At 44.4% G+C, this 26,731-nt stretch overlaps 1 protein-coding gene across 1 annotated transcript; it reads left to right on the forward strand.

Moving 5' to 3' along the window:
* The first annotated feature begins 1,502 nt into the window (after positions 1–1,502).
* On the forward strand, positions 1,503–19,772 carry LOC135898547 (uncharacterized). The gene is made up of 5 exons (XM_065427562.1): positions 1,503–1,743; positions 11,647–11,852; positions 14,132–14,235; positions 17,564–17,665; positions 19,564–19,772. The coding sequence occupies exons 1-5, from the start codon at positions 1,636–1,638 to the stop codon at positions 19,746–19,748; spliced, it is 705 nt and encodes a 234-aa protein (XP_065283634.1). The 5' UTR covers positions 1,503–1,635; the 3' UTR covers positions 19,749–19,772.
* Positions 19,773–26,731: the final 6,959 nt, after the last annotated feature.

The following is a 26,731-nucleotide window of genomic DNA, read 5'->3' on the forward strand; positions in this document are numbered from 1 at the left end:
CATCCGGAAGGTTGCGTTGGCACGGTACCGACCGTGTGACATTTTGTTTTACATAAATTTTTGTAGTTGTTTACTTCATTCATTTATTTGTTTAGTGTGTGTATACTGCCTCTCAATATCTCTATTATCGGGTAGTTGCCAAATGCTTCCTTCCGAATTTTCTCCGTTACCCATTTTGGTATGTTGGGTATACGTTTCAATCCATCCAGTGTGGCCATTCCTTCTCCTGTATAAGAGCCACGTATTGAGGCAACCGCAACGACAAAGTGCGGAGGAACTCAAGCCGCGATGCAGCGGGGTCCGTCGCACAATCGCGTCGCTTCGGCTGGAGTGCTCATTCCGTTGTTACAGCTTCAGTTTAAGCGGTCCAGATGCGGAGGCCTGTCCTAGTTAAAGGACGAGGCCTGTTGAACGGGCCTCGTCCAATCGCGGAGGCGCAATCGCTGAAGAGCGCATTCAGGTCGATGCCCACCGAGGCGCTGTCCGCGTGAGTCATGCCTGCGTCGCGGCCCGCGTGAGTTGTGGTGTGGTGTCCTTAACGCTGTGGTGTCCTTAACGTAGGCAGGCTCCGCGTGCGGTGGCGCAGCCCTGTGCCGGCGACGGTGCCAGCCGCAGAAAAACATGACGCTGCCACCTCGGCTAGCCACGACGACCCTAGCGACCTGTCACATCCATTGAAGCTGTTAAACGACGTTGTCTATTTCTGTAACTATAGGGGTGCCTAATTATAGTGTGGTACTGTTTTATTTTATCTCCATGCACGCTTCTGGTCTGAGCGTAGCGTCTGCTTATCGCGTGAAACTTGATGTTTGACACTGTTTTGTTTTTCTCTTCTTTACCCAGCGTCTGTGCAAAAGATAACTGTAACGTTCGTTTAATTTTCTTGCTAGTGCCCCTTTCCAGTCCTTTCTCGTCCCAAAACTTAAACTAGGGACAAACGCCATTAACCATCGTAATTGCCATAAACAAGCGAATAAGCTTTTCCTTCACTACTTGTGTAATATGGACGCTTTTCCATGTATCTGAAGAATAACAGAACGTGTTTGCCCTTAGACGTTTCTTTTTATTCTGTGAGGAGCATACTTGGTGAAGAAACTCTAATAATACGAATATAATAGGCCTAGTTTGTTTTAAATGCTGCTTCACTAGTGATATTTCAGGTTTTCTCATTTGAAAGTACAGTAACTTATAGACATTCATAAGTAAGGCGTCCGGATTGTAAAGTTTTCAGGGCTACGTCGAAATAAATACTGTGCTTTTTCACTTAACGTGTAAGCTCCTATACTTGAAGCAAACCAAACACGTTAGGGCTTTTATTAATCGGTTATTTTTGAGTCGAACAAAATATCCTGGGATGTCTTCGTTATCCAGGTGCGCTGCCTACTAAAAAAAGCTACAGATAAGAATACATCGGTCTATCAACAGCCAGTGGAGACGTCGTTTTTTCTTTCTTTTATTAATTAGAATACAGAAGCAATTCAGCTTTACAATCATGTCACTTTGCCTAGGCGCAGGGCCCATGCAGACAATGCACGAGAAATGTGCGGAGGATAGGAAGGCGAGGTTTTCAAAGCGAAAAGACGCAACCAGTTTCCTTTAGAGAGAGCATCGGCCTAGGTGGATGTGAGCATTAATATGTTAATTTATGTTTTGCTCGTTATCTACTTTTTCACAGGCGAAGCGCAATGCGGAAAGGGTAGCACTCAAGTCATGGAACATTCTATAGTAAGAGATGGCTGGCACGTAAGTAATAATATTATTTTATATTATTGTCGATTTGCAGCAATATTTTATCGCAAAATCCCTAGCTAATTATTTGATTTAGGGAATACATGTTATTGGTCCAAGAGCACAAATGCGTACTTGTTTTTCCTACTAAAAGCGAAGTATTAACTTCCAAAATTACAAAAATGAACACACTTATCAATGTTTTTATAACCTCAGAATACCTGAATAAACACTGCAATATACTGATATGATTAATGTATTTTTATTTATTAGTATCCTCAAGGCCCTGAGGCATTAAAGACCCTGAGGCATTAAAGAGCGGAATGGTACATGCTAACAGAGTAAATTATACGGGAAACATAACCTATAAAAAATGTAAGTTCCTTCTTATACAATGATAGCTAGTAGGATATAGAAATAAAAGCAGAAATACATGTCTAAATAACAGCTACAGTAAGAACTATTTGTGGCACAGTGTTGGATACGAGTGCGCGAAAAATAACAGGGTATTCAATGCAGTCAATTGATCTGGGTAGGCCTTTCCATTCTTTAGAAGTACGCGGTATGGAGGAGTTTAGGTATGTTTTCGTTCGGCACGGCACAATACTAACATTGTTGACACGGCTTATGTGTGAAGACGGGTAGGATGATGGGGGCATTAGGTAAGGACGTAGCTGTGGAGTACGATAATAGATTTTGTAATACAAGTACAGGCGCGAATGCTTGGGGTGGGAGGCAAGTGGATTGAGTTTGAGTGTGTTTCTTATTTCAGTGATGCTAGTTGTCCGATGATAGTTGGCAGTGATAAATCTAGCGGCGTTATTGTTGACAAGTTCAAGTGCAGTAAGGAGAGCTTTAGAAGAAGAATCCTATATGTAAGACGCGTATACAAGTTTTTTCTGACTAGTGTTTTGTAGAGAAGTAGTTTTAGAGAGAAAGGGGCAGATAAGTTTTCACGGAGGTAACCTGGCCTGCGGTTAGCCTTGTTAATCATGATACTTTTGTGCGTAGTATAGTTGAGGAATGATGTGTAGTTACCGCTGAGATAGCGGTAGGAAGCAACAGACACCAAGATAACATCATTGTGGAAATAGCAGCGGGAGGTAGATGAGTTTCCAGTTCCATGTATAACTTGGCACTTGTTAGGATTTCGTTGCATAAGCCATGTGTTACACCAGTTGCATATGGTGTCAAGGTCAGTTTGAAGGGCATTAGTGTCGTTAACGTTGCAAATTTGACGGAAAATGACGCAGTCATCAGCAAATAATAGAATGTTAGAAGAAACACAATCAGGCGGGTCGTTAATACATATTAGGAACATCAGGTGACCGAAAACGGCGGAAGCCCTGTGGAAGCCCACAATGGAGAGATTTAGCAGATGGTCTGTGATCGCTGCACTGAACAAAATGAAGATGGTTAGTCAAGAACTACTCAAGCTACTTAAGAAGAGTTGTATAAATATATAATAATTATGTTTAACTTAAAAAAAGTTGTTTGTAACATATTTTGTCGAATGCCTTTGAGTGATCAAGCAAAATACAATCGGCCATGGAAGTACGATCCAAAATTAGGTGTAGTTTGGGGTGAATGAGACAAGCTGGGTTTAAGAAGAGGGGGATGTTCGAGAGCCGTGTTGGGAAGAAGAATAATATAGAATTGATTCTAGAAATTAAGTATCTTCAGAAGACAGAATTTTTTAAAAATCATAGAGGGAAAGCTGGCTAAGGAGATCTGGCGATAATTGTTAGGAAAAGTCTTCTTACCATACTTATGGAGTGGAATGACCTTCCCGCGCATCCGGTAAGCGGGGATATGGTGGATGTCACGAGACTGCTCAAAAACTTTCGAAAGAATAATGTCGGATATAAGATGGTGTTTTTTTAATATTTTTCTAATTAATGATGTCTGTGCCAGGCGACAAAGAAAGTTTTAGTGAATCTATTTCCGTAGCAGCACCGCATTAATCGATAATCCTTGGGATTACAGGACGGTATTCGGGGTAGGACGGTGGGAGTGGTAGGTTAGTTATTGGGAAAATTTTATTAAGAGCGGAGGAACACTCGTCATCTGATATAATAGCACCGGTATCGTTAACAAGGTTGATAATATTGTGACTGTAAGGGTTAATAATTCACCAAAACTTCTAGAGATTGTAAAGTGACATGGCAGGCAACGTTTCGTGAAGAAATTTAGTTCTAGCTAGAGTTGGTAGCGAGAAGTACATACTGTTAGCAGTAGGGTAGGCATTGCAATGTGTGTCAGAAGTCTGAGTGGCACGATATGCCCGCTTTATTCTATTTCGCAGGCGTTTTAAGGGAGTGTAGCACTAAGGAGCGTTGATATTGGAGAAGAGCTTGCGCAAGAGGATTCAGTTCTGCACGATTTCGTGAAGCTTAGTTTTTAAAAATTGCCAGTTATCATCAGCAGTCCGGTTATCCAAGTAAATAAAGAATTCGAGAAAATGGGATATTTTATTGTTAATTCACTCTAAGTTTGCTGTATCATAATCTAAGATAAGCTTAGTACTCGCGTGCTTTCTTAAGATAGTGTTAATACTAAATTGCTGAAGTAGGTGGTCACTTAAACCACGTAAAAACAAAATATTAGACGCAAGTTCAGGACATGACGTTAGTATTAAATGTGGCATGTTGGCTGTTCCATTTGCAAGCCTGGTTGGCTTGCAGGCCAGCTGTGAAAGCGCAAAGTTGTTTTCTTGCAGGCCAGCTGTGAAGCGCAAGGCCAGCGTGAAAGCGCATGAGCATTGATTCAATGTATTTGTTGAATTTCGCAGCTGGGGGATGATCTGTAGGCTCAACTGAAAACCATTGTATGCTTGGGATATGAAAATCACCCAGAGAAATAATGGAGTGTTTGGAAATTGAGTGTTAATAATGTCAATCAGGTCACGTAACTTACTGAGAACGTCCCTCGCATACGAAGGCGAATGATAACACACACCAAACATAAATTTGCCATAACCTAGCTCGGCAACTGAACAAATGTTTTCTAGTTGAGAGTTCACAGCGGTAAGCAGCGACAATACAGGCTTCTTTAATGGCTAACAGTACACCGCCGCCAAGGTGCAACATGAGATCGCATCGATAAATTGCAAATTGTGAGACATTCGAGACAACATCACGGCCATTAATGTTTGGGTGCAGCCAGGCTTCAGTTACGGCAATGATATCAGCGTCACATGAATCAAGAGCTGAGTTCAAAGTGGCGACGCGTTTAGGAAGGCTGCGCGAGTCGCAGGTTTGAGAGGCCAAGCCTGGAGCACCGACCTAACTGTGTGATGATGGAACACGATGACCCCTCGCTCATTTCTATTGGCAATTGTCACTTAGCAATCTGCGTGCTGTCGAACTACCAACAGCACCGTTTAGTTCAGGAGAAGTGACTGACAGTTCAGCTTCCGTAATACTGTTAGTCGCCGGGTCGTACGCGAAGAATGACAGAATGACAGCCAAAATACAAAAAAATTACAGCTCGTTCAAAACAAAATTGATCTTTAGCTCACCTAGAGAACAGTTGATCTATATTACGGTTAACGCAATACGGATGTCATGGTTCTATGTGCCTGGGCAAGAAGTCGTGGCTCTATGTCATGGATCTAGGTCACGGTTCTATGTGCCTGGACATGTTTTCACGTCTTTGAACGGTGCTTTTAAATATTACGATATTGTTCGAAATATACTTTCAGGTGTCAGTTCAATTGTTACGGTGTTCCTTCTTGTCTTTGCGTCTCGTTGTCTCTGTGTTGCACGTCGGATTGCCATTCGTTTCATTTTTTTTCTTCGATTTTCTTCCCAAAGCTATATTAGCGTGCTTAAACCTGGTATCTTTACTCGAGAGTAAGATCAAATTTTGTTGGCGTTCCAATGCTTAATTTTAGTCAGGATATTACAGGCTCGATTGCGCAACATCTGGACGGCACACACAGAAAAGAAACACACACCGCAGAGCGCTTATAGAGCCTCTAATATGCTATACCAACACGCCCAGTCCTCAACCTTGGCAAGTTTCGTCTCCACTTCAATGGGCCCTTTTAATTGTCTTAGCGTTCTGTGGTGCGTGTTTCTTTTCTGTGTGTGTCGTCCAAATGTTGCGCAAGCGAGCGTATAGTATGCTATACCAACAAGCCCAGTCCTTGGCAAGTTTAGTCTGGACCTATGAAATGTTGAAATTGTTTACTTAAGGGTTAGATAGATAAACTTTATTAAAAGAATAATCAGAAAAACCGCTAATGGTCGGGGCCCTTAGTCCAGGGCTCCGCTGGCTCTTGCCATCTTATCAGCTCTCTTAATCAGCTTGAGCTGGTCGTCGAGGGCCGAGCTGGACAGCAGTGCCTCCCATTGCTCCCTCGTTGTGTTCGTGTCTGGGTGTTCTATGTTGTGTTGTGTGCACTCCCACGTAATGTGGTACAGGGTTGGTGTGGCCCCACACCATGGGCATTCGTCCCTGTAGGCTGTGGGGTGTATCCGATGTAATATGTGTAGGTTCGTGTAAGTGCCTGTCTGGAGCCTACGCCAGGCAGCGGCTTCTTCTGTCGTTAGGTTTCGATGGGGTGGTGGATATCGCAAGCGACGCCCTCTGTGGTAGGTCACGATGGCTGAGTACTCGAGGTCGACAGGGTCCAGGTCTTCTGCAGCCGGCGTGATGAGTCCTCGGTTATGTACGAATCCTCGAGCTGCTCTGTCGGCTTGCAGGTTGCCCGTGATGCCAGTGTGGCCCGGTATCCAGATGATGGTTTGGGTGGTGAAGTCCTCAGAGTCCTTCTTGAGTGTTCCGGCTAGGACTTGGGCAGCAGGTCTTCCAATTCTACCCTGTAGGAAGTTGCGACAGGCCTGCTGGGAATCCGTGAGGATCGTCAATGGTTGGTTTGCGTGTAGGCCCTCGCGGATGGCTAACGCGATGGCCAGCTCTTCAGCTTCCGTAATCGTGCAGGGGCGGGTTGATGCCGCGGAGGTAACGGGGCCTTGGTGGTCGCATGCCACTGCAACTGCGCCCTTGTTGTTCGTCCCATACATGGCGGAGTCCGTAAAACGGGCCGTTGTACTGAACCTGAACGCTTTCTCCATGTACTGGGCCCTTGCTCTCCTCCTGCCGGAGTGTAGGTTAGGGTCCATGTTGCGTGGTATCGGGGCAACGTGAAACCTGTCCTGGACGTGACGAGGTATCAAGCAGGTTTCTTAGGTTCGTGGCTTTGAGGAATGGGCTATCAATTGTGTCAGCAGCCCTTTCTTCCTCCGGTACCCACGGCAGTTCCATTGCCAAATTTCTAAGTTTTCTTTGACTTGCCTGTATCGTCGAGGCATTGTTGGACGTTGTGGTCGGTGATGTTACGATTTGGTTCGGTGCTGCTACAGGTGTGGCCTTGTAAAGGTTCGATCGTAGCGTCTTTCGTAGTTTTATGGAGTGAAGCTGGTTCCTAAGCTTGCTATCTACAGTGGATTCCATGTGTTTTATTGCTGCATCTGTGCGTTGTATTGCAGTCTGTGTTATTTGTTCCAACTGGGCTCGTGTAGCGTCCATGAAGGCTTGCATCTGGGTGCGGATGGCATCGACATGGGTTTCTAGGTCAATGATGTCTTTGTGCGGAGCCATCTCTTGTGGTATTTGTGGGAGTTGTATCACTTGTTGTTTGAGTTGTCTGTTTTCTTGTGTGAGTGTTTGTATCTGTGCGCGCATGGTGGCGAGTTCCTGTTCCAATTTAACAGATGGTGGCGTCTGTGGTTTTTTATACGAGGGGGAGGCTACTGCTGCCCAGCTTACCTCGTGTTCTTTGGTGGTAGCCCTCTTGAGTGAGGCTTCCTTGGTCTCTCGGTGGTGTTGCTGGGGCCCCTTGTCTTTGAGTGCCCCGGTGGCTGGTGCTGCCTGCTGTGCTTGTTTGGGCGTCGACCGAGATCGCCGTCTGGGCGACCGAAAGTGAGACCGGGGGCGAGAGCAGGAGCGGGACCTGGACCTCGGGTTGGAACCGGACTGGGATCCGTAGATGCTCGGAGTCTCCGAGTAGTCGGAGTCTTCCCGCTCGGAGCTAAACCATCGCGGGCGAAGGTCAGCCGCCTTGGTCGACTGAGTGAGCGGGCGAAGCTGTCGTTGGGTTTTGGGTGTGGTGGTGGAGGTAGACTTCCATCTGGGTGGAATGCGCTTGAGCTTGCTGTTGCACTCTGTTGCGGCGGTGAGATGGGCCCCTCCGCACAGGGCGCACTTCGGAACACAAGTGTGTCCGGCGTCTGGGTTAATGTGGTTGCAAACGTTGCACGCACGAACCGTTGGGTTGGACCAGACGTCTGGTCGATGTCCGGTGATTCTACAGATGGAGCAGAACTGCCTTGTCGGCTGGTAGTCTCGGCAAAACATCTCCCCTCCATAGTAATACACAAATCTAGGCACCTGGGGTCCCTCGAAGTGGAGTAGGGCTGTCTGGGATTGTCCAAGCATACGGGCCCGCACGATGTGGACTCCATGTGTGCGGAACCGAAGATTCGCCATAAGCTCTTCTTCGCCGGTGCCTGCGTCGATGCCGTGTACGACTCCTTTAGGGAGGCCCTCGGGTGTTGATAGATACACCTTCACAGGGTGTGATCGTCCGTGAAAGGTGAGGCTTATAATTTTCATGAGGGTGGCTGCCGTGGCCTCGTGAGGGGTGCTCACGATGATGATGTTCGAGCCATGTCGCAGGCGGACGATGAAATCATCCCCCTTGCAGGTCGGCGCACCTCCGGTGGCTTGGACGATCGCCTTGGCCACCTGGTGGGTCTGTAGTTTTCGAACTATGAGGCCCGCGGTCAGGCGGATAATGATTTTCATGTCAGTGCGCGGGAGTGGAGGCGCGCGTCGGCGAGGCCTGCTCCTTGCAGCCGCGTCTTCAGAAATAGGTGTTCCGGCTCCGCGCTCTTCGCAGGTAGCTTGCGACGTGGCTTTCGCGGCGGCGGCTGGCGCCTGTGTTAGAGCTAGCCCTAACGGTGTGGCTTTCGATGGCGGGGTTTGCCCGACTGGGTCTTGCTCACCAGTGGATTGTTGTTTTTGAAGACGGCATTTCCGATGAAGGGAAACGACTATTTGCCACTGAGATTCTTGATTGTGGAGCTGCTCCGAGAGGACGCGAGACGGCCCAGGCAAGGCCTCATCAGGCAGGGGTCTCGGGTGACTCTCGGATATGACTTCCATGGTTTCGGTGTCGGTGGGTTGGTGGGCAATGGTGCCTGGGTTTCCCGCGATCGTAGCGTTCCAGGCTGGGTCGCCCCGACAGCTCACCGTAGAAACGGTGGCTGCTTGCGGGTCTCCGAGCTCCCGCGCGCCAGCGTTCGGTGTTAGGGCTAACCCTACCGTCGGCGTGGCCGAACGAATAGGGCTCTCGTTGGTCTTAAAACTGCGGCTCACCGAAGTTCGGTTCCATAGAATCCCCTTGATGTTCAGAAATATGTTCCGCTGATCCCAGTGGCACCAGAAGATTTTGGACGGTTGGAAAATTTGAAATCACGGAGCCGATGCAAAGCACGTCTACACGCTTCGAGCTTCTTCTTCTTCCCCCGTTTACTTAAGGGCTTAGCAGTTGTGTAGTGGCGAAAAAAGTTGAGTACAATGGAATCGAAATGTGCAGAAAACGTTAAGGACGGTTGAATATGAATAGACGATGGATTCCTAAAATCGTAATATTTGAACCTGCTGCTAGGAATATAAATTGTGCCTAGCGATGACGTACGCACCATACCAGAAAAAAACATGAACTGAAAAGAAGGGACGTGACGTTAGCTTCACCGATGTCATTCCCGTCATCCCACTTCGTTTCATCAGTGCGAGTAGCACCATGCCGTCATGGTAAGGAGTGTGGGAGGAGAGGCTGAGCAGCATATAGGCCCCATCCGCGGTAATTTGTGTCTACGCTCCATTTCTGATCTTGATTGCGTATAGCCATTCTCACACCGCAAATATTTATCGGTGCACTTGACTACGATTGCAGTGTTTTCGATATCTAAAGGAAATATCAGAGTCATGCTGCCGAAGAGTTCCTGCTTGAATTCTAGATAACATCATGCCGTTCAAACGAAAGATGACGTAAAATGCTTCGCCTTACTCCTGCTTCCAACAGTGCCTGCGGTGTAGTGCTGAAATAATTATCTTTTTCAACCTGTAACACGCGCTGTTGTGCAGCCTTCCATATTGTTTGTTATAGTACGTTAGACTGCTGCATTAGTGAACAAGTGACCAGGAGTGTAAGAGCTTTAACCATAGCAGACGGACACCACCTCGGCCTTGCGACCTTCTACTAGGTATCCATTAAGGACTTGTTGGTTTAGGTATTCACAAACGTTGACAGCATGAATCCGTAGGACACGCAATCTGTCTTTACCTATACGCGGCAAGCAATAATTTATCAAGAAATGTTTGACGTTATCGTTTATATTGCTTGCAGATTCACCTGCAGTTATAATGAAAAGGCGTCTCAGTTGATAAGCCTCGTCTGCTGCTACTTGCACTCACTTCTTGGCCAGGCGTTAACGCCAAACATATTAATACTACACCCTTGTGTTTTGCGAAATGTCAAAGTGAGCATGACTATTGAAGTTCACCTTTACTGATCCCATAAGTATGCCTAACAAGGGTGCAATTGTAAAATATTGAAAAAGTCACAATCCCAATACGGATAAGAAGGGGCGCAACAATAAGTTCTCTAGTAACAGGAGACCGCATAACGATATACTTTCTAATTAGACTGATAGCGACCTGTTCTGTGACCATGTCGCTGTGCGTTGAAAATAAGAGATAAATTCCAAAAGAGAAACAACTAAAACGTGGTTAGTACTCTACTAGTTTCTTTCTGTCCGCAAGGAGGACTGTGAAAACATAACCAAAATGAGTGAAAACTCGCACCAGTTTTCTAATTATTCCAAACAGTATTCCAATTTTAAATACCAGTCTCATAGTTAGTGCTATTGAATTCGTATGCCATTTGGGAATCTGATGTTCTAAATTGTCGAAAATTTATTTCTTGAGAATATGCAAGGCATATAGGAAGTTAGTGGAGTCTAGAAGGCGAGGAAATGACAGAAGTGGAGAATCTTTGAAACAATTCAGCCGCATTCGATCAGTCGCTCTTAGGTAGGGACACCGGATTCTGAGCAAACGCACAGTGCGGATACATTGTGCTGAATAATTTTAGCCTTTCACAATTGATGCCTAACTTTTAGCCAACCTCTATGTGAGTTTGTTTCCTCAATTTAGGCAGAGCAACTGATCACTTAACCATACACATCGTGTTCTTGTCCCGTTTAAACAACTTAAAGATATGTAGTATCACATTTTTCACCTTTCCCGAACCCAACACTATTCGTGCATGAGATGCAAGCTGTTCCTTTCTCTCTTTACTCTTATTTTCACGGCGCACAATATAAAACTAGAGAGCTGTTTTTCAGTAACAAGCTCTTACTTATAGGGGTTTATTTGCTAACAGGATTACATACATTTAATTGTGCCCGTGAAGAAGTAACGCAATTCGGGTCACTGAGCCCCTTTTTTTTTCTGAGGCTTTATCAAAACAATCTATCGCATTTTGCGGTCTTTACAAAATCTATTTTCAACTCATAATTTGGAAGGTTCATTTAAAGAATATTTTGATCAAATTTTATTCAGCTAATTGAAATATTCGACGGTGCCTATAAAATATATAATGGGGTATTGTGTTGGGTTGGTCTGTATTTACTGAACTTGAATGAAGCACCGCGTAATATAGGACCCGGGCGACACAAGACTAACAGTATATCTTCTTTTCACAGCACTATTTTTTAACACTGTATTCTTCAACTTCTATATGTTAAGCTTTCCCGCGCAAGTAAAGTTGAATGATAATGTCAACTGTGTTGATAATGTCATCAGGAACATTTTGATTACTTGTTCTCTTTTTCACCATTGCAGTTTTTTGCACGTCGCCTACAATTCGTGATGTTGAAGAGGACCTACAATGTCACTGGGGGGCTCAACAACTCAATGTGTATCATGGTTCCATTTCCGCCCAAGATAGATAGGAAGCAACACGCGCTGAATGCGACGTTCACTTATCGCAACTTGAGCTCTACGTATAAGCTGCATCCTGATAACACTGCAGACAACACGTCTTATTGGTAAGACGATACAAAAATTTCTCAAGACTCAATGCTTGTACTAAAAGAGGACCTGAGATCTTTGTTAAAATTCTCATTATTCTTCTCCATACATTCGCGTTTACTTTTAGCATATTAGTACATTTACCTGGACGGTAAATCATTAAATTCGATGAAGAGCTGCCGATCTGAGTGGCAGTTCACAACCAGAAGCTGTAGAAGGCACTGAGGTGATGGAATGGTATGTGCTGCAATGAAAAAGAAATAGATATTTTGCACATTTGCTTAGAGTTCTTCACTTTATTCGCCTACATTTCCTCTCCAAGATGTAGGTGCATTGCGCTGATATTTAGCCATTTTACTCGACAAGCCCTCCTTAACTCATGGCCTGATTAACGACATCAAATCATCCGGCCACGCAGTTCGATAATAATGATGACGATGATAATGATGACGATTTTCATCCAAGGAGTCTAGCGCACTAGGGGCCCGAGCGAAAAATTTTACGGCCGGAGGTAGAGTGAAAGAAACTTCTATTCAAAGAGTTCACAGGTAGAACGGAAAAAAAGGAAGTGAAATTACGAATGCTACACGAGTGAGGAGACACAATAACTGAGACAACAATGAAAAATATGTTACTGAAGGAGGCATGAAAGTACCCATACCTTAAGTTTTTAGAAAATTACCTCAGTTAAAACATAAATTGATGAGTGAAGAATAGCAAGGCGAAAATATCAGAACGTCAGGACGGAATTTGTTCAGTGTCACTTAAGATATAAAATAGCGCAAAGCAATCATTCCTCTGTCAATAAAACGTACCATTGAAATTGCGAATGATGTACAACAAGAATTGTCCTACCAAATGTAACCTGAGTGAGAAAAAAAATGGCAGAACATTCATACATTGTCATTGTTTGGCGACTCTAATGTAATTGAGTGTCATCTTGTGATGTGAGCGCAATTGGTGACGATATGTTTTTTTATGATGATTACATCAAAAGAGGTACATACCGAGTGACACATGTCTTGTCAGCCAAGTTCGCGTGAGAGAGGTTCATTGTCGTTCATATCCACTAGCCTATGTTGGCGCTAAACCATTTAATGGGGGACAACCTACAGCGACTGTCATTGTTCCTGTGCACAGATGGCATATACGCACTGTGTGAAATAGGCTTAAAGGTGGATTGTTTATACAAGATCACTATAAAATATTCAGATCGTAGTAAAAATTATTATTGAATATGAGAGCCACACCCAATGACCCAAGTTGGTGGGTAATATATTGGTACCTAGTGCCCCTTGTAGTTACAATGACTGGTTTTGAACTTGATTCGTTCAGCAAAGAAACCTAATGCTGTACCCATTTGACAATGGACAGCCCAATAATCGAAGTTGACGTGAAAGGGGTTATGTGCATGCTTATATACAGCATTACCGCAATTTGTGTTACGTTCTCTAAAAAGCTGGCAATCGAACTAAACACTCACTCTCATTATGGTGAGACTTAACACAAATTTGTAAGATGAGGTCTGATGTTGCTGAGCCTGATTGCTAGTTACACTGGACAAGTATGACAGTTAGAATTACTGCGTCTTAGGTAAAGCGGTTGAGCGTGATTATGCTGACTACGAGTCTGCTTTGATCCTCAGCTAATGTCCTATTTCGGCATTGAGTGAATTAGTTGCTCCTTTTTCCTAATTGTTCATCCTGGCATGCCCCACTAGGCGCGCACGAAGACCGTGGAAACGAACCCAATAACTATCTCGGATCGCCCAAGAGAATATATCTCTGTAGCACTGCAAAACACCTGCAAGATAAGGTGCGCGGACTGTGTGTGCACTCAGCCGCGCAGGCCACTTTGTGCAGCCACGGCAATGCCAGAAGTAGAGACCCAGTCTCATCCCTTTCCCATAGAACGCACTCGATTGCGGTACCGGGCCCTTACCTTGACCCCCTCCTCCCTTCTGCCTTGGACGCACTGATCACGAGAGTTAGAGTGCTACGTTCAGCAGCTACGTTTTGCCAATTATAACAAGAGGCATGTCTGCAGCTCAGCATACAATCAAGCAGCAATTATCCGGCAGCACTAATACCGGCACTTATCTAGCATTCGCTTTTTTCCAGATTGCTACTCAGGGCACAGAAACATACTCTGTGCTCACAGACGCGTGAAGGAAGCTGCTACAATATCGATTTCTGAAAGCTAACGAAAGCTATGAGATATACATTTTCAAGCTGAAAAAATTGTATAAGGTACGCTTATGTTTAAGCTGAAACTGATGTGTTCTTTATTGTTTCAGGCCCATTGCAATATTTCAGTTGCATTTCTATGCGCGTAATCTCAAAGGAGGAGCAAGCGTACGAAAGACAGGTTTGGACTTTGTGAATCCAACGACCGTGATGCGTAAGTACACGCAAAAGTACTGCGGGTGTGCGGTAAATCGATTTGTAAATTGAACTTGAAATTACTAAATAAACAATCTTACCACCCAGGTGATGACTGTATGAATAGTTTGATACTACTACCAGTTACCGAAATCTATTCATGCGGCTGCGCATTGCTAACCTTATTTTCAATGCAGCTGTGTGCACTCATATTATATACATACATACATATATATATATATATATATATATATATATATATATATATATATATATATATATATATATGGGACGTTTCAGCCAGAGAAGCAGCCTTTGTATGAGTGTGTGCGTGAGGTTTCTGTGCAGAATGTTTATAGCCTGGTATTTCTTCTATTTGTGTTTTTCGAATAATATTTTGCATAATTTTGCATGCTGTCAACTGTCTCAAGCACTTTCCTTCCCCTTTAGAATCTCAAACCTGACTGACTGACCACTTGCTTTGGTTCCACCCACAGCTAATACGGTAAAAGTAAAAATCTCATGTAGGCTGCTCTACACAAACCCCGAATAATTGCGGTGCTTTATCGGAACCATCGTGCAATGAAATGTGGCAATTCACCATAATAATATATATATATATATATATATATATATATATATATATATATATATATATATATATATATATATATATATATATATATATATATATATATATATATATATATATATTAACGGGGCGCGAAATCTGCAGGCGTCCAGAGTGGAGCAAGCGTATTGTGCATCTCTAACTAAGGGCAGTTTATTGAAGGAAAGCACGCAGATTATATGTTCAGTTTTGTGGCAAATGATGTTAACTTGCGTTGGTACACAGTGTTCGGGGAGCATTTCCTGAAGAGCGGGAACGAAGTTGTCTGGATTATCGCACCATTTCAAGTGCGACTGCTATCTAGAGCAGGCGGTGCCCTGCATTTTTTGCCACGCAATTTATGATGTAAGGGTAGTATTGTATTTCTAAACACTTGCTTTCCGCGCACCAAGCTTTAATGACACTCTGCCAGAACGCAATTATGCTCACTATACAAACCGTGTTTTCTCTTTCTTTCCTACTAGCTGAAATTTTAAGACTCGCACTACCCTCTGTATAACACCACGAAAACCCCCGCATACATGTTAAAAAGTGAATTGACTCGGAGAAGAATGACTTGTAATAAAACTGTAATAAATGAAGACCATGAATATTGCTAACGTTTTCAGATCCGACATAAATGTGTTCTTGTCTGTGCATGCACCACTGGTATGTTTATATTCAACATTCAGCATAGACGAATTGCATAAACCTACAGTTAAATACTATCGGTCTAACGGTTAACACAGGGATGGAATTTGCCTCACGAACGCCGCAATGTCTTTGCCAGGCTTGCTGTCTTGTTGCGATACAGCTCCCTGAATTTGGAAGTGGTTCAGTGAATGTACAATTTCATAATGCGCATCTTGGAGCAAATGTGCTTCAAAAAATCAAACTGAAGTTGTCCACATGTAAAACGTGTCTTAACGGGTACAGCGAGAAAGTCACTCAGGAGAAATTTGTTTATGATGAATTTCATGACGCTCTTTTTGGAGACGAAAATTATATTCCTCAGAGTAAATAAACCTTCTGTTGAAACATATTTGGTGTAGTCGTTATCGTTACAATTAGGTTTTGAGATCCTGTGTGTATTTATCTTTGAATGATGGCCCACCAAACGAGAAACTTGTCCGTGCAGCTTTATGTCACTTATTATTCACTGCATAACTGATGCAATACGTATCCCAAACCGCATCACGTCATCTAATTAGAGCATATAGAGATTTCTAAGGAGTGACATGGTATAAATCTGTCATAACTGAGCGCAATGACGTTTTGAATTGGCCTGGTTCTTGTATTTCGCAATGCCAAGCTAACAGCCATAAAAACAAGAACAATGCTTTATAAACTTTTCACAACTCTCGTGGCGGCACTCTTTTACACGATAAAAACTATTCAGACGATCCAGGCGCCTTGGCGCCTTCATGCTGTCCCACTTTAGTGGGGAATACACGAAGCGTGCACGAAGGTTTCTAAAATCTTCGCACCCGTGGGGTTCGTAATGCTGCAACAGCAACCTAGCAAAGAGGACGCACTGTCAGTCACCGTTTTATCAGCTCAGTGCTGGAGCATACACACATTTCTGCCTTCCGATTTTGGCATAGGCTATGTGAGCACGCACACAAGCGCTCCTGTTGAGCGCATGTGTGAATGCGCAGGTCTAAGCAGAAGGGACTGTAAAGGTCAAGCCAACGTGGTCTAATACTGAACGCTGACTAACGACAGCGGTTTGCCTTTAGTCTTAGCTCATGCACCATGGAGGTCTGACGCTTGCAAAGCTTTCGGCGGCATTCTTGATCCTGCCACCGTTATGAGACGCCTGGCACCTGTCTGGGCGATGTTCCTTCCCCGAAGCTTCTGAGTTGCGTGCTGCATCACGCGTCATCGTGGCACATTTGCGTATTACTTGAAGGCCGCCCAAGGGCGTCCATCAATACGGTACACCTCACTATAGATGTCAGTGCGTCTGTGCAATCCAACCCGGATACTCTTCAGCAACGCCGACTGCAAATCGTCAATATCATTCCAGAGACCACGCACGTAATGGCTGTAAGGCCCACATCCAATATGCGAGCCCTCGCTTGCCCCCCCCCCCCCCCCTTCAGGTAGCCAAAAGCTGAGCAGTGGGGCTTTCCTACTAATTAACAAAACTGGAACGCACCATCCAGAAATGGGGGCATTACAAATTGCATTGATTTGAAATAGTCGGTACAGGTAAAACGATTGAGAAATGACGCACTAATCACAACTCCTAATAAGGTTGAATAATTGTTTGCACAAAAGAAATAAATAAGAAGTACGTTCCATAAACAAAGAAAATAAATTGCAGTAAAATATAAACATATATTTAAAAGAACCGGTCCACAATGTTCGTACCATCCGGTGAGATGTTTGCATGGTAAAATCGTAGTGCAGATCTTGCCATTTACACTTGCAAATGCAAATCAGCATTATAGCACTTGTTTGTTGTTTTATATGGGTATGCCAAATAGGCTGCTGATGTGAAAGAAACAATCCGAAATATACATAGGTGATTCTTTATACTGATGTTTTATTTAAGCGTAGTGTTTTTTTATACGATCAACGCTTCCAACAATCTCAATTTCATTTCCTGCTCCCGATGAAGTGCTCCCTGTTAGTTTTGCGTAAGTGAAAACTAAGATACCGCCTCTGACGCGTTTGCATGAGACTGTAAGTAGTTTTTGACTTAAGTGAAACTGGTCTTTTTCCGACGCAGGTGGATACGGATATGCTCTTTCCCCACCATTCTGGCGCATTATGTACTGCAACAACCGCTGTGCCGTTGTTGACGTCCGCCAGATCACGTTTACCACGACTTGTAAGTTCACAAAGGACGCCTCAAAGCTGCCCGTTTCTTCAGAAACTCAAATCTTCCAACACACCTATCACGGTTTGCCGTCGTTCGCCGAGAACAATTGTTGTTTGAATTCACGTACATTTCTACCTCAAGTTATGCTTGTTGGAATGCATGACGGTATTTGCACGTTTATTTCATCATATACATGCCCTGAGGAGAGCTCTCGCAAGAATCGTATCATGTGGGAGGCCAATATGCCTCATGAATCAAATTGCAAATTATTATTAGATTCAGTGAGAACGTCGCGATTCGATAGCAGTAAATAAACACGCTTTTACAGCAAGCTTAGGGCCTTCGAAGACGCGCAATACTGATGCGACACTTTAACTTCATTTGCATGAGGTGTAGTTTGTCGAAATAACACGTTTTGTGCTAGAGAAGGGACCCAAATAGCATTTTGGCACCGCTGATAATCTTGTTACAAACGGATCAAATGGTTTGCGACAGCAGTAATCATTTTCAAGTATGAATAAATTTTCAGTAGGCTATAAGTTCCTTTTAAAGTCTCTTTACGAGTAAGTGATACAAATTCAGCCGACACCTTAGGTGTGCTGGTCTCGTCATGGTACCTGAACCTATGAAATTAGCATTCAAAAAGCATAAAGAAAAATATTAAATAAGTGCTTCTTCGAAATGCCAGAAAAGCAAATTGCCGCTGGTGGGGAACGATCTCACCTGCGATCCCACCTCTAGGTTTATTGACCGGTAGCCTTCACCCAAAAAGATCACGTTCTCATGATGCCTGTGGCAGAGAGGATGTTCCACATCCGCTGCCATAGTTTGTGAGTGGTGGCGCTGCATAACCCTCGCAGGGTTCTACTGGGACGCATAAATACTCGAGAAAGTTGATGAGGAAACGGTGCCATGGTAGCTCAATTGATAGAGCATTGCCCGCGAAAAGCGAAGGCTGTGGGATCATTCCCCACCAGCGCCAAGTTGCTTGTTCTTCCACTTTCATTTTCTATAATTTATCGTTTCTTTATTAATTTATTAAGCACAATAATTTACCCTACGTTGCCCTTGGTGCGAGTGATTGTTGGCTTCTTATAAGATACCTCGGCGTAGCTATTTAGTGGAAACCTAAGCGGCCAAAAAGGAACTGTTGCTCGTGTTAAAAATGTGCGACTGAATTAAAAAAAAATGTTCTTGAATACGAAAGGGTTATCTGGCCGAAATAATTCAAAAGTGACTTTGCAAAGTAATATTAGAATAACCATAAATTCAGCGGCAAACCAGCGTCTTGCATGTTTCTACGGGAAATTGCAAGTTCCCTCGGGACGGACCAATTTTTATCGCAGTACAAATGCAGGAGATTCTGGACACCCTGAAACTGTACGATTTTCATACAATTTACACAGCGAGAACTCTCTTTATTTAGGCACATTAGGAAACCAAATTCAGAAGAATGGAGACAAAGCAACACTGGGATGGTTATGTAATTGAATCCGCCGACTCGTTTAGAGCGAACAGTACCTAAAAGATCCTGGTTCTGTCGCAAGTGCCTTGTCGTTTATTCTTTTTATCGCAGCTTTCATCATTATCGCAGTTTTAGCCAGCATTCTTCGTTTTGCATGTTTCCTGTTCACGCTTTTCTAAATGGTGACTCTTCATATAACCTGTTATCACACGCACGGCATTAGTTGCACGTCACCACACATCAAGCTAGGTTTATCCCATACACTTTCAACGGTTAACGTGCTAAGTTATTTTCAGCAAATGAATTTTGATTCTTGCCATGCGGCTTAAGCTTAGATTGTAGATCTGTTGCTACTAAGCCCACCGTAGGAAACGGTGGGGCGTAACTAATTAAACTGGCCAATTTGATTGCCTTATTTCTTTGTTCTGTTTTTCAATTGCAGATCAGAAGCGCGGCCCCCGCAAGCGACAATGTGAACTGTGGATCAGCATAAGTGTAGGGGAGACCAAGCAGGAAAATGGCAGTAATAGTAAACTAGTCATTTGCGAAGGATTCTTCAAAAGATGGTGCGACACCACAAATGTGCAAAACATATACAATCCGGAGATGTGTGCCCGAAAGATTTAGATATCCGGCTGGATTTAGATATCCGGCATTTTCAAAGCGGACGAGTTGCAATTCTCTTTACTTGAAATAGGGCCACATATCGCGGAAAAAATGAATATAAAATAAAAGAGTTCAAACAAGCGATTTCGTCTTGCCCCACGTGGATACTCAAAGCAAACGAGTTGTCGTTTGGAGTATGCTCCGTCACGAGGCCGCTACGCTGTAACATTAGGCTGCTACATGTTTTTTTGTTAGTCAGAAGACATTTTAGCAATCGCGTATGAAAACTATCCCTCTGTGACATCTCAAGCTGGATATCAAGTGGATGCAGTAATTGCCCGCATGTGAAAAGGCATTATCGATGAATGTGATTAAGAAAGATTGCTTTATGTTTTCATTTTTCATTTTATAGCAGCAGTCAACACTGCAAAATTGAAGACCTGAAGTAGTGAAGTCATGTATACTAATGAGTCGTTTAAAACTAAGTCAACTTTTCAGGTACCTATCCATAAAGTCCATAATGTCGCCAAAAAGAGCGTGGACGTTCTGGTTATTACTTTTAGGAACTGCTCGAAGGCGGAATTCTGAAAACTGCGAACTAAAGTGGCAGTATATTTGGCTGCGCTTACGGGAAAAGATTTCCCAAAAGTGCCTTTAGGCTTGCTGCTTAGAGGTGGTCTGAGGTGCCACGAGTAAAAAAAAGACGACGGACTAAGCGCGACATGTGTGACCAAAAGCCGGGCCCCATCCGATGCGGTTTAATATAGGGTGGACCTGCATGCCCGGCCCCGGTCGTTCACACGTAATGTAAATGGTACCAGGAAACGAAAACGTATTTATTATGATAAAAAAAATTGGCTGAAGGCTTAACTTGGTTAAGCCTGGAAGATTGCGAAAGCAATCTTGGCTTAAGCAACCCTTGGCTGCGCCTTGGTTCGGCTGATGGTGTGGACATGGTTGCCCTTTGTGAAACTTATGGCTATACATCATCCGACATAGCGCAAGGCAGCGCGCCAACCACTCCGAGGAGCCGAGCTGTAGCCCCATTTATCTTCCTAGCGTGACGTCACACCAGCGAGCGCTCTCACTCGGTAGCGCCGCAGCAGCGGCGCGCAAGGCTTCGCCTCCACCATCGATGCCGCGAGCTGGGGCCCCAACTCTTGGTCTGGCGTGACGTCACATGGTCACGTGACGCGCAGCTGTGTAAGGAGGCGCCACGACCACCGATGGGTCGAAAGTACGAGCAGTATGCCTTTCGCAATAAAATAAGGCCGAAAATAAGGTCACTAGGCCGAATTTGCCTTCCATGGCAATGTTAGCTTCGCATTTTCGAGTTATAATTTGCGCCCATCGTTTTCCGCTGCGGACACCCGAATTTGAGCGCCGCGCAACGCCATTGAAGACGCTGTACACGAAAGACCCAGGCACTGGAAGCTGCTGCAATAATTATTGCTTAGGACGTTTGGCATCGATGGCGTTGCGCAGGCTGGCGAACAACGTGACGTGATGGCTGGCGACGCCGCACGATTTGACAGCGGGTTGCCCAATTGAAATTTTGTGATCACTTGACATCTGACAGCGCTTAGTATGCCCGCACCCCATAGACTGGCGTCAGCTAGACATGCCTAGTTTGGCCCTGTTGTTCCTATAAGGTTACTAGATTCCACACGCATGTTAACAGCCATGGTTCAGTTATCCAGTCTGAACATGATTACTCTTTGTACCTCCATAATACGGCTAGTGCTGAAGGGCATCGTGTGTTCTAGATGCGCTTTGCCACAATTCGGATTTCTGTGAGACGGAGGAGACGAATCCTTCACCTCGCTCTCATACAAGTCACCATCCAGAAACGCGTTCACTTTTTTTTGTTGCAGGACACAGCTTTGCTCATTTACAAACTGATATTGCTCCCGTTGAAACAATAGTAGAAAATGTACATCGCGATAATAAAGAGCACCATGTAGCAAACGAAGGCTCTTTATTATAACCACCCTGATGCGGTATTAGTATTTATTCGTGAAAGTCAACATGTCATCCTCGTCATTGCATCGTCATCGCACAATTGTCGTTATCTATTTTTTCCATACCGTCGTAGGAATGTCGTCGCGGTAGTGCCATCGTCACAATCTCAATTTAGCATCCGATTCTCATCGCGTCGTTGTCGCCATACCACTGTCCTCATGCTATCGTCGCCAAGCTGGCGTTTCGCCATCGTTATCGCATCAGTTTTGTCATCCCAGTGCCATCGTGTTGCATCAAACCACCTTCGTGTATGCCCCATCGACATCATTCCGTGTTTCTCATTCTATCGTAATGATGCTGTAGGCATTCAATTGTGATTATACTCCAGTTATCATGCCATCGTCGCCATTGCGTCGTCACACAGACGCAATTCTGTATCAGTTGTCATACTGTCGTCGTCATTGCCTATGTAACGTGCAATCGGCGTCATTCCCGCTGTTTTATCCGGCTGACGTTACATATTAGTCTGCACACCATCGCCATTACACAGTCATTGTCTTGTCTTTGTATTGATGCTGTCGTCACCATGTTTACGTCGTTATACCGTGTTTATTGTTTAAGTATTGACATCTCGTTGTCGTCACATCTGTCGTCACTAATTGCCTTTGTCGTTCCATCGATACCTTTCCGTTATGACCATCAAATAATCACTGCACCGGCGTCATACAGTCGTCGTCAGATATCCGTGCTCATGGGCGAGCTTGGCAGGTTAGTGCCATAGTAAACTGGAATGATATTGGAGTATTTGGCATGCAGCCGAAACAACGAGAGTCTCAAACATGCCACTACACGTGTTAAATAAACGTGAGATCAGTTATACGGTCTGTAGCTGCATTGGTCTATTGCTATTCGCATCACCGTTGACAGTTATCTTGGGATGAGTTCTGCCGGAAGTTTTTGTACAAACCGGTCGTTTGTGAGAATAGCGCTCCACCCGGACTGATCCCATACAGTGTAGACCGTGGCTCTCTCTCTCTCTGATGGAGCCGAGTTGATATGTGCCATGTTCTTCGGAAGACTATTCATTAAATCGCAGTCAAGAACTGCAAAAGGAGGAGAGGAGGCGGGAAAAGGGCGCTGCACACCTAGCAGTGCGGCCATCAAGAAGCTCTCTAGACTGGAGGCAGGTGTAAGATACGAGTTTAAGAGCAATAAGCAATGGGTTAGAGCTTGAGACTGCTCTGCTGGTGCACAGAGATTGAATTCACTAGGTGCTAGCAACATTCAGCAAACACCGTCAGCAAAGTAAATTCGGGGACTAAGGTTCGCTTTAGTAAATAGGTAATTAAATAGACAATCAAACTCAAACTCCCAGGAAACGATGACTGTTTATTTGTCAGCTGAACACAGCAGTGAATACAATTGATTGCGTGTTATTGCAGCATTTTAGTGGGAAGAGCAGCTATAAGCTAGAAGTGGGTGGAACGTGTCAGTCTGCACGCGATAATTTTTCACGATTATACTACAACATGATCGAAGTTGCTCTGTGGAACGGTAAATAAAGAAAGGGTCTTAGCCTTCCAACAACGCCACGTCGTCCTTGCGCAGAGATGAACCTTTATAGCCTAGACAATGGCCGTACCCGTCCACGCCTGAGAGCACTCAGCGAGCAGCAAGTAATGGGGCGCCGTAGAAGGAAAGAACTTCGACGTGGCTAAGTATAAGGACAGCAATGGTTGTCAGAAGGTTACTGCCGGCTCGTGGTAACAGTGTGGTACAACTACAGAAAAAAAAATAAAGCACCAATGACTTCACTATATTCCTGTTTACCGATATAGAATTAAATGACCCAAAGCGTCAACATATTTTCGCAGTTAATTTAATTATCTCACAGAACTGCTTCAGTGCAGAAACTGAAATTGTAAGAAAAACGTAGGAGGTCATGCCGTCACGAGAAAACACAATGAGTTTACAGACAAAGCTGTGTTTGTCAATAGATGAATTTTCTTCGTGTATGTGCCAATCTGCGCTTATCGAAAGCAAAGTAACTAAACGCTTTTTTATTAGAACTGCTAAAGTATGCTCGGTGATTAGTGAGCTGTAACGAAACACCCAAATAACATCCTGCGTTGTAAAGTCTTTAGGAGTTTGTTATTCTGACGTTCAGTGCTTTTCTACGCAGTCGCATAGTCCATCCAACGCGTCGTCCTGGGTGCTGCTTTGCGGCCCCTCGAACGTGTTAGCCGGTACACAATGAACAATGCCTTCAAAGGACACCTGTGATGCGTCAGCCGCAGTGTGGCTGAAACGGGGCAAGTGGCCTGCGCTCCTCTGAATATCATGAACCCTGAAAGACGAGCTGCAAATAGGTAGATACTGAAGAAGTGGGTCACCACAAAAAGATATTGGCAAGCATTGCTGGCGCATATATTGATCGACTTTTTATTCCAATAACAATTATCTGGATACATGGATATACAGGGGGAATATTTTTCATGACTCTGGTGTTCCGGATGGAAACTTAAGTAACTAAAAGCACAGATTAATTAATTATGGGGCTTTACATGCCAAAACCACTTTCTGATTATGAGGCATGCCGTAGTGGGGGACTCCGAAAATTTCGACCACCTGGGGTTCTTTAACGTGCACCTAAATCTAAGCACACGGGTGTTTTCGCATTTCGCCCCCATCGAAATGCGGCCGCCGTGGCCGGGATTCGATCCCGCGACCTCGTGCTCAGCAGCCTAACACCATAGCCACTGAGCAACCGCGGCGGGTCTAAAAGCACAGAATCCAAATGTTCTAACCCATAGACCATGGACGCTTGCCTCGACCGGCGGTATAGAACATCCTCAAGAATTTGTATCACGGGCAAATGCGCATCACGGGCAAATGAGCATCACGGGCAAATTTCCCCGAATTTTATTAAATAAGAACAGAAAAGTAAGTGTGTTGCTACGCTGGGCGGCGGGGTTGTGAATGGAGTGAATGGATGTTAAACACTAAATTTAGGTGTTTGAAACGCAGTTGGAGTAGAGTCAGTAGGGCGTGTACTGGAGGAACAAGGTGAATCATAGTAAAATCTCTGCTTATTTTTATTTATAAAACACGTTTGAGAGGCTCCCTGGAGTACACTGAAAAGTTTATTACTAGAGTAGCATATGCGCTTTTGTATGTTGACCACTCCAAACAAAATTGCTCTATTACTACAAGGCAATTGCCACGTCGAAAATAATTTAACGGTAATGCTTTATAACATACTTGTGAGTTGCGAACACGATACATATATTAGTATTCTCCAGTGCCAATGTTCCAATCTTTCTTTAAAGTTTAGTTTTTTTTTTTTTGCTCTGATAGATGGGAAATAAAGTATGGCGGCCATGGAATCCTGATACGAGAGATCCAGATAAAACGTTGCTGCTATAAAAAAATGACACCGTCTGAGACAGCGCAGCAATGCCTTTTCTTAGACTAATTAGTCAGACAAATTCTTAGAAGTATCGCGGCGCGAAAAGGCGAGAAAAAAGAAACGCGTTCGCTATGATGGCGCCGACTGCCAGAGGAATTTATTCGTCGACCGAAAAAGGTGTTTTAGAACCACAATCATTAGCAAACTTGATGCCGACATAGCAAGACTAGGAAAGAGGTTAACGCTTCCCGGCACATTATACATTAAAAAGTTGGCAACTGAGTATCCAAAGCGACACTTTTATATCAGGCAAAGAGAAAAGCTTTTTTTTTCACACATATCGATGCTTCTTGTCTAAAGCAAAAGGCCTTAATCACTTCTCTTTACGTTTTAGCAAGGCAGATTGGCATCGAACCTCGTATGCAATAACATAGGGTAGCACAGGAAGCTGTTCACTGCGCCACTGTGTGGCTACCCACTGCCTATTTTCACTTGAGTGCTTGTTTCTATCTCGCAATGTATACTGCAGGTAGCTTGGCACCCGTTTCAGTAGCATGTGGTTTTGCCTGCCTTTTTGCTGCATTACTCACTGAAACGCATCAGTTACCCATGAGGCTGGAAGCAGAGCATAGAGCTCTGTATCATATTGAGCGTCTGCACCGCGCATCGAATAATCAATCGCTCATTGATAGTCTCATTCACCGCCCCGTTATCTCGCGTGGGAAAAATGGCGCAATATTTATGAATATCACTGACATTTCTAAATATGCTGCTTAAGATACGCCTCCGCCTCCAAAAAATATCACGAAACACGCATTCCCCATTTACCTCACGATCCCTGACACGCGCAACAAGTCGGATATGCCTGTTTCGGCAATCTTCCAATTGGGTCAGTCTCACATGTTCGAAAAGTTGCCAGATTATTTTCTAGTATTCACAGATGCATCTGTACACAGCGACGGTCAAGGCGCCTCTGCAGCTTTTTCCTGCCCTTCAACTCATGTACGGCGTATCTTTCAAATGCCTCATCCAACTACGTCAACAACTGCGGAGCGGAGCAAGCAGCGATTAATGTTGCACTGAAATACGTGCAACATGAGTTAAGTACATCGAAGATTGCTAACTTTACGGACTCCCGTGCTACCATTAGCAGGTCACAACGCTGTGAGATTGATTGTCCACTTGTGCGCAACATTACTGACTCTGCGAGGAAAATGTCATCACGTGGGGTATCTCTCGTTGCTCAGTGGATTCCTTCACACGTAGGAATTGCAAGAAATGAAGAGGCTGATCGGCTCGCTCATACTTGCGCTCATAACAACTGTGACTGCCGAAAAATTTTGTGCAAGCTTGATGATGCTCGTCTGCTGATTCGTCGCCACCTACTCAAGCAGCATCCAGACCAGCACGTCGCATATGGAACGTTCCCGCCCCGTGTTCGCGGTCGAGGCCTGCCTCGTCACGCTACAGCACAACTACTCAAGCTGAGGGTTGGCTGCGTGAACGTGCACGAACGTTTATACAGAAAAGGACGTGTGGCAATTTCATTGTGCACGTCTTGTGGCTACTGCGAGGCACTTCAGCATCTTATATCTAAGTGTCCTGCTTTCAGTGCGCCGCGCATGTCGCTAGT

Source organism: Dermacentor albipictus, chromosome 10 (genome assembly GCF_038994185.2).
Source record: "Dermacentor albipictus isolate Rhodes 1998 colony chromosome 10, USDA_Dalb.pri_finalv2, whole genome shotgun sequence".
NCBI classification, from domain to species: domain Eukaryota; kingdom Metazoa; phylum Arthropoda; class Arachnida; order Ixodida; family Ixodidae; genus Dermacentor; species Dermacentor albipictus.

Excerpts from the sequence above, each read along its gene's own strand:
- LOC135898547 (XM_065427562.1), top strand. The coding sequence starts at position 1,636 with ATGTTAATTTATGTTTTGCTCGTTATCTACTTTTTCACAGGCGAAGCG. Across the intron at positions 1,744-11,646 it reads TAGTAAGAGATGGCTGGCAC|TTTTTTGCACGTCGCCTACA; the intron begins GTAAGTAATAAT and ends TCACCATTGCAG. Across the intron at positions 11,853-14,131 it reads GCAGACAACACGTCTTATTG|GCCCATTGCAATATTTCAGT; the intron begins GTAAGACGATAC and ends TTATTGTTTCAG.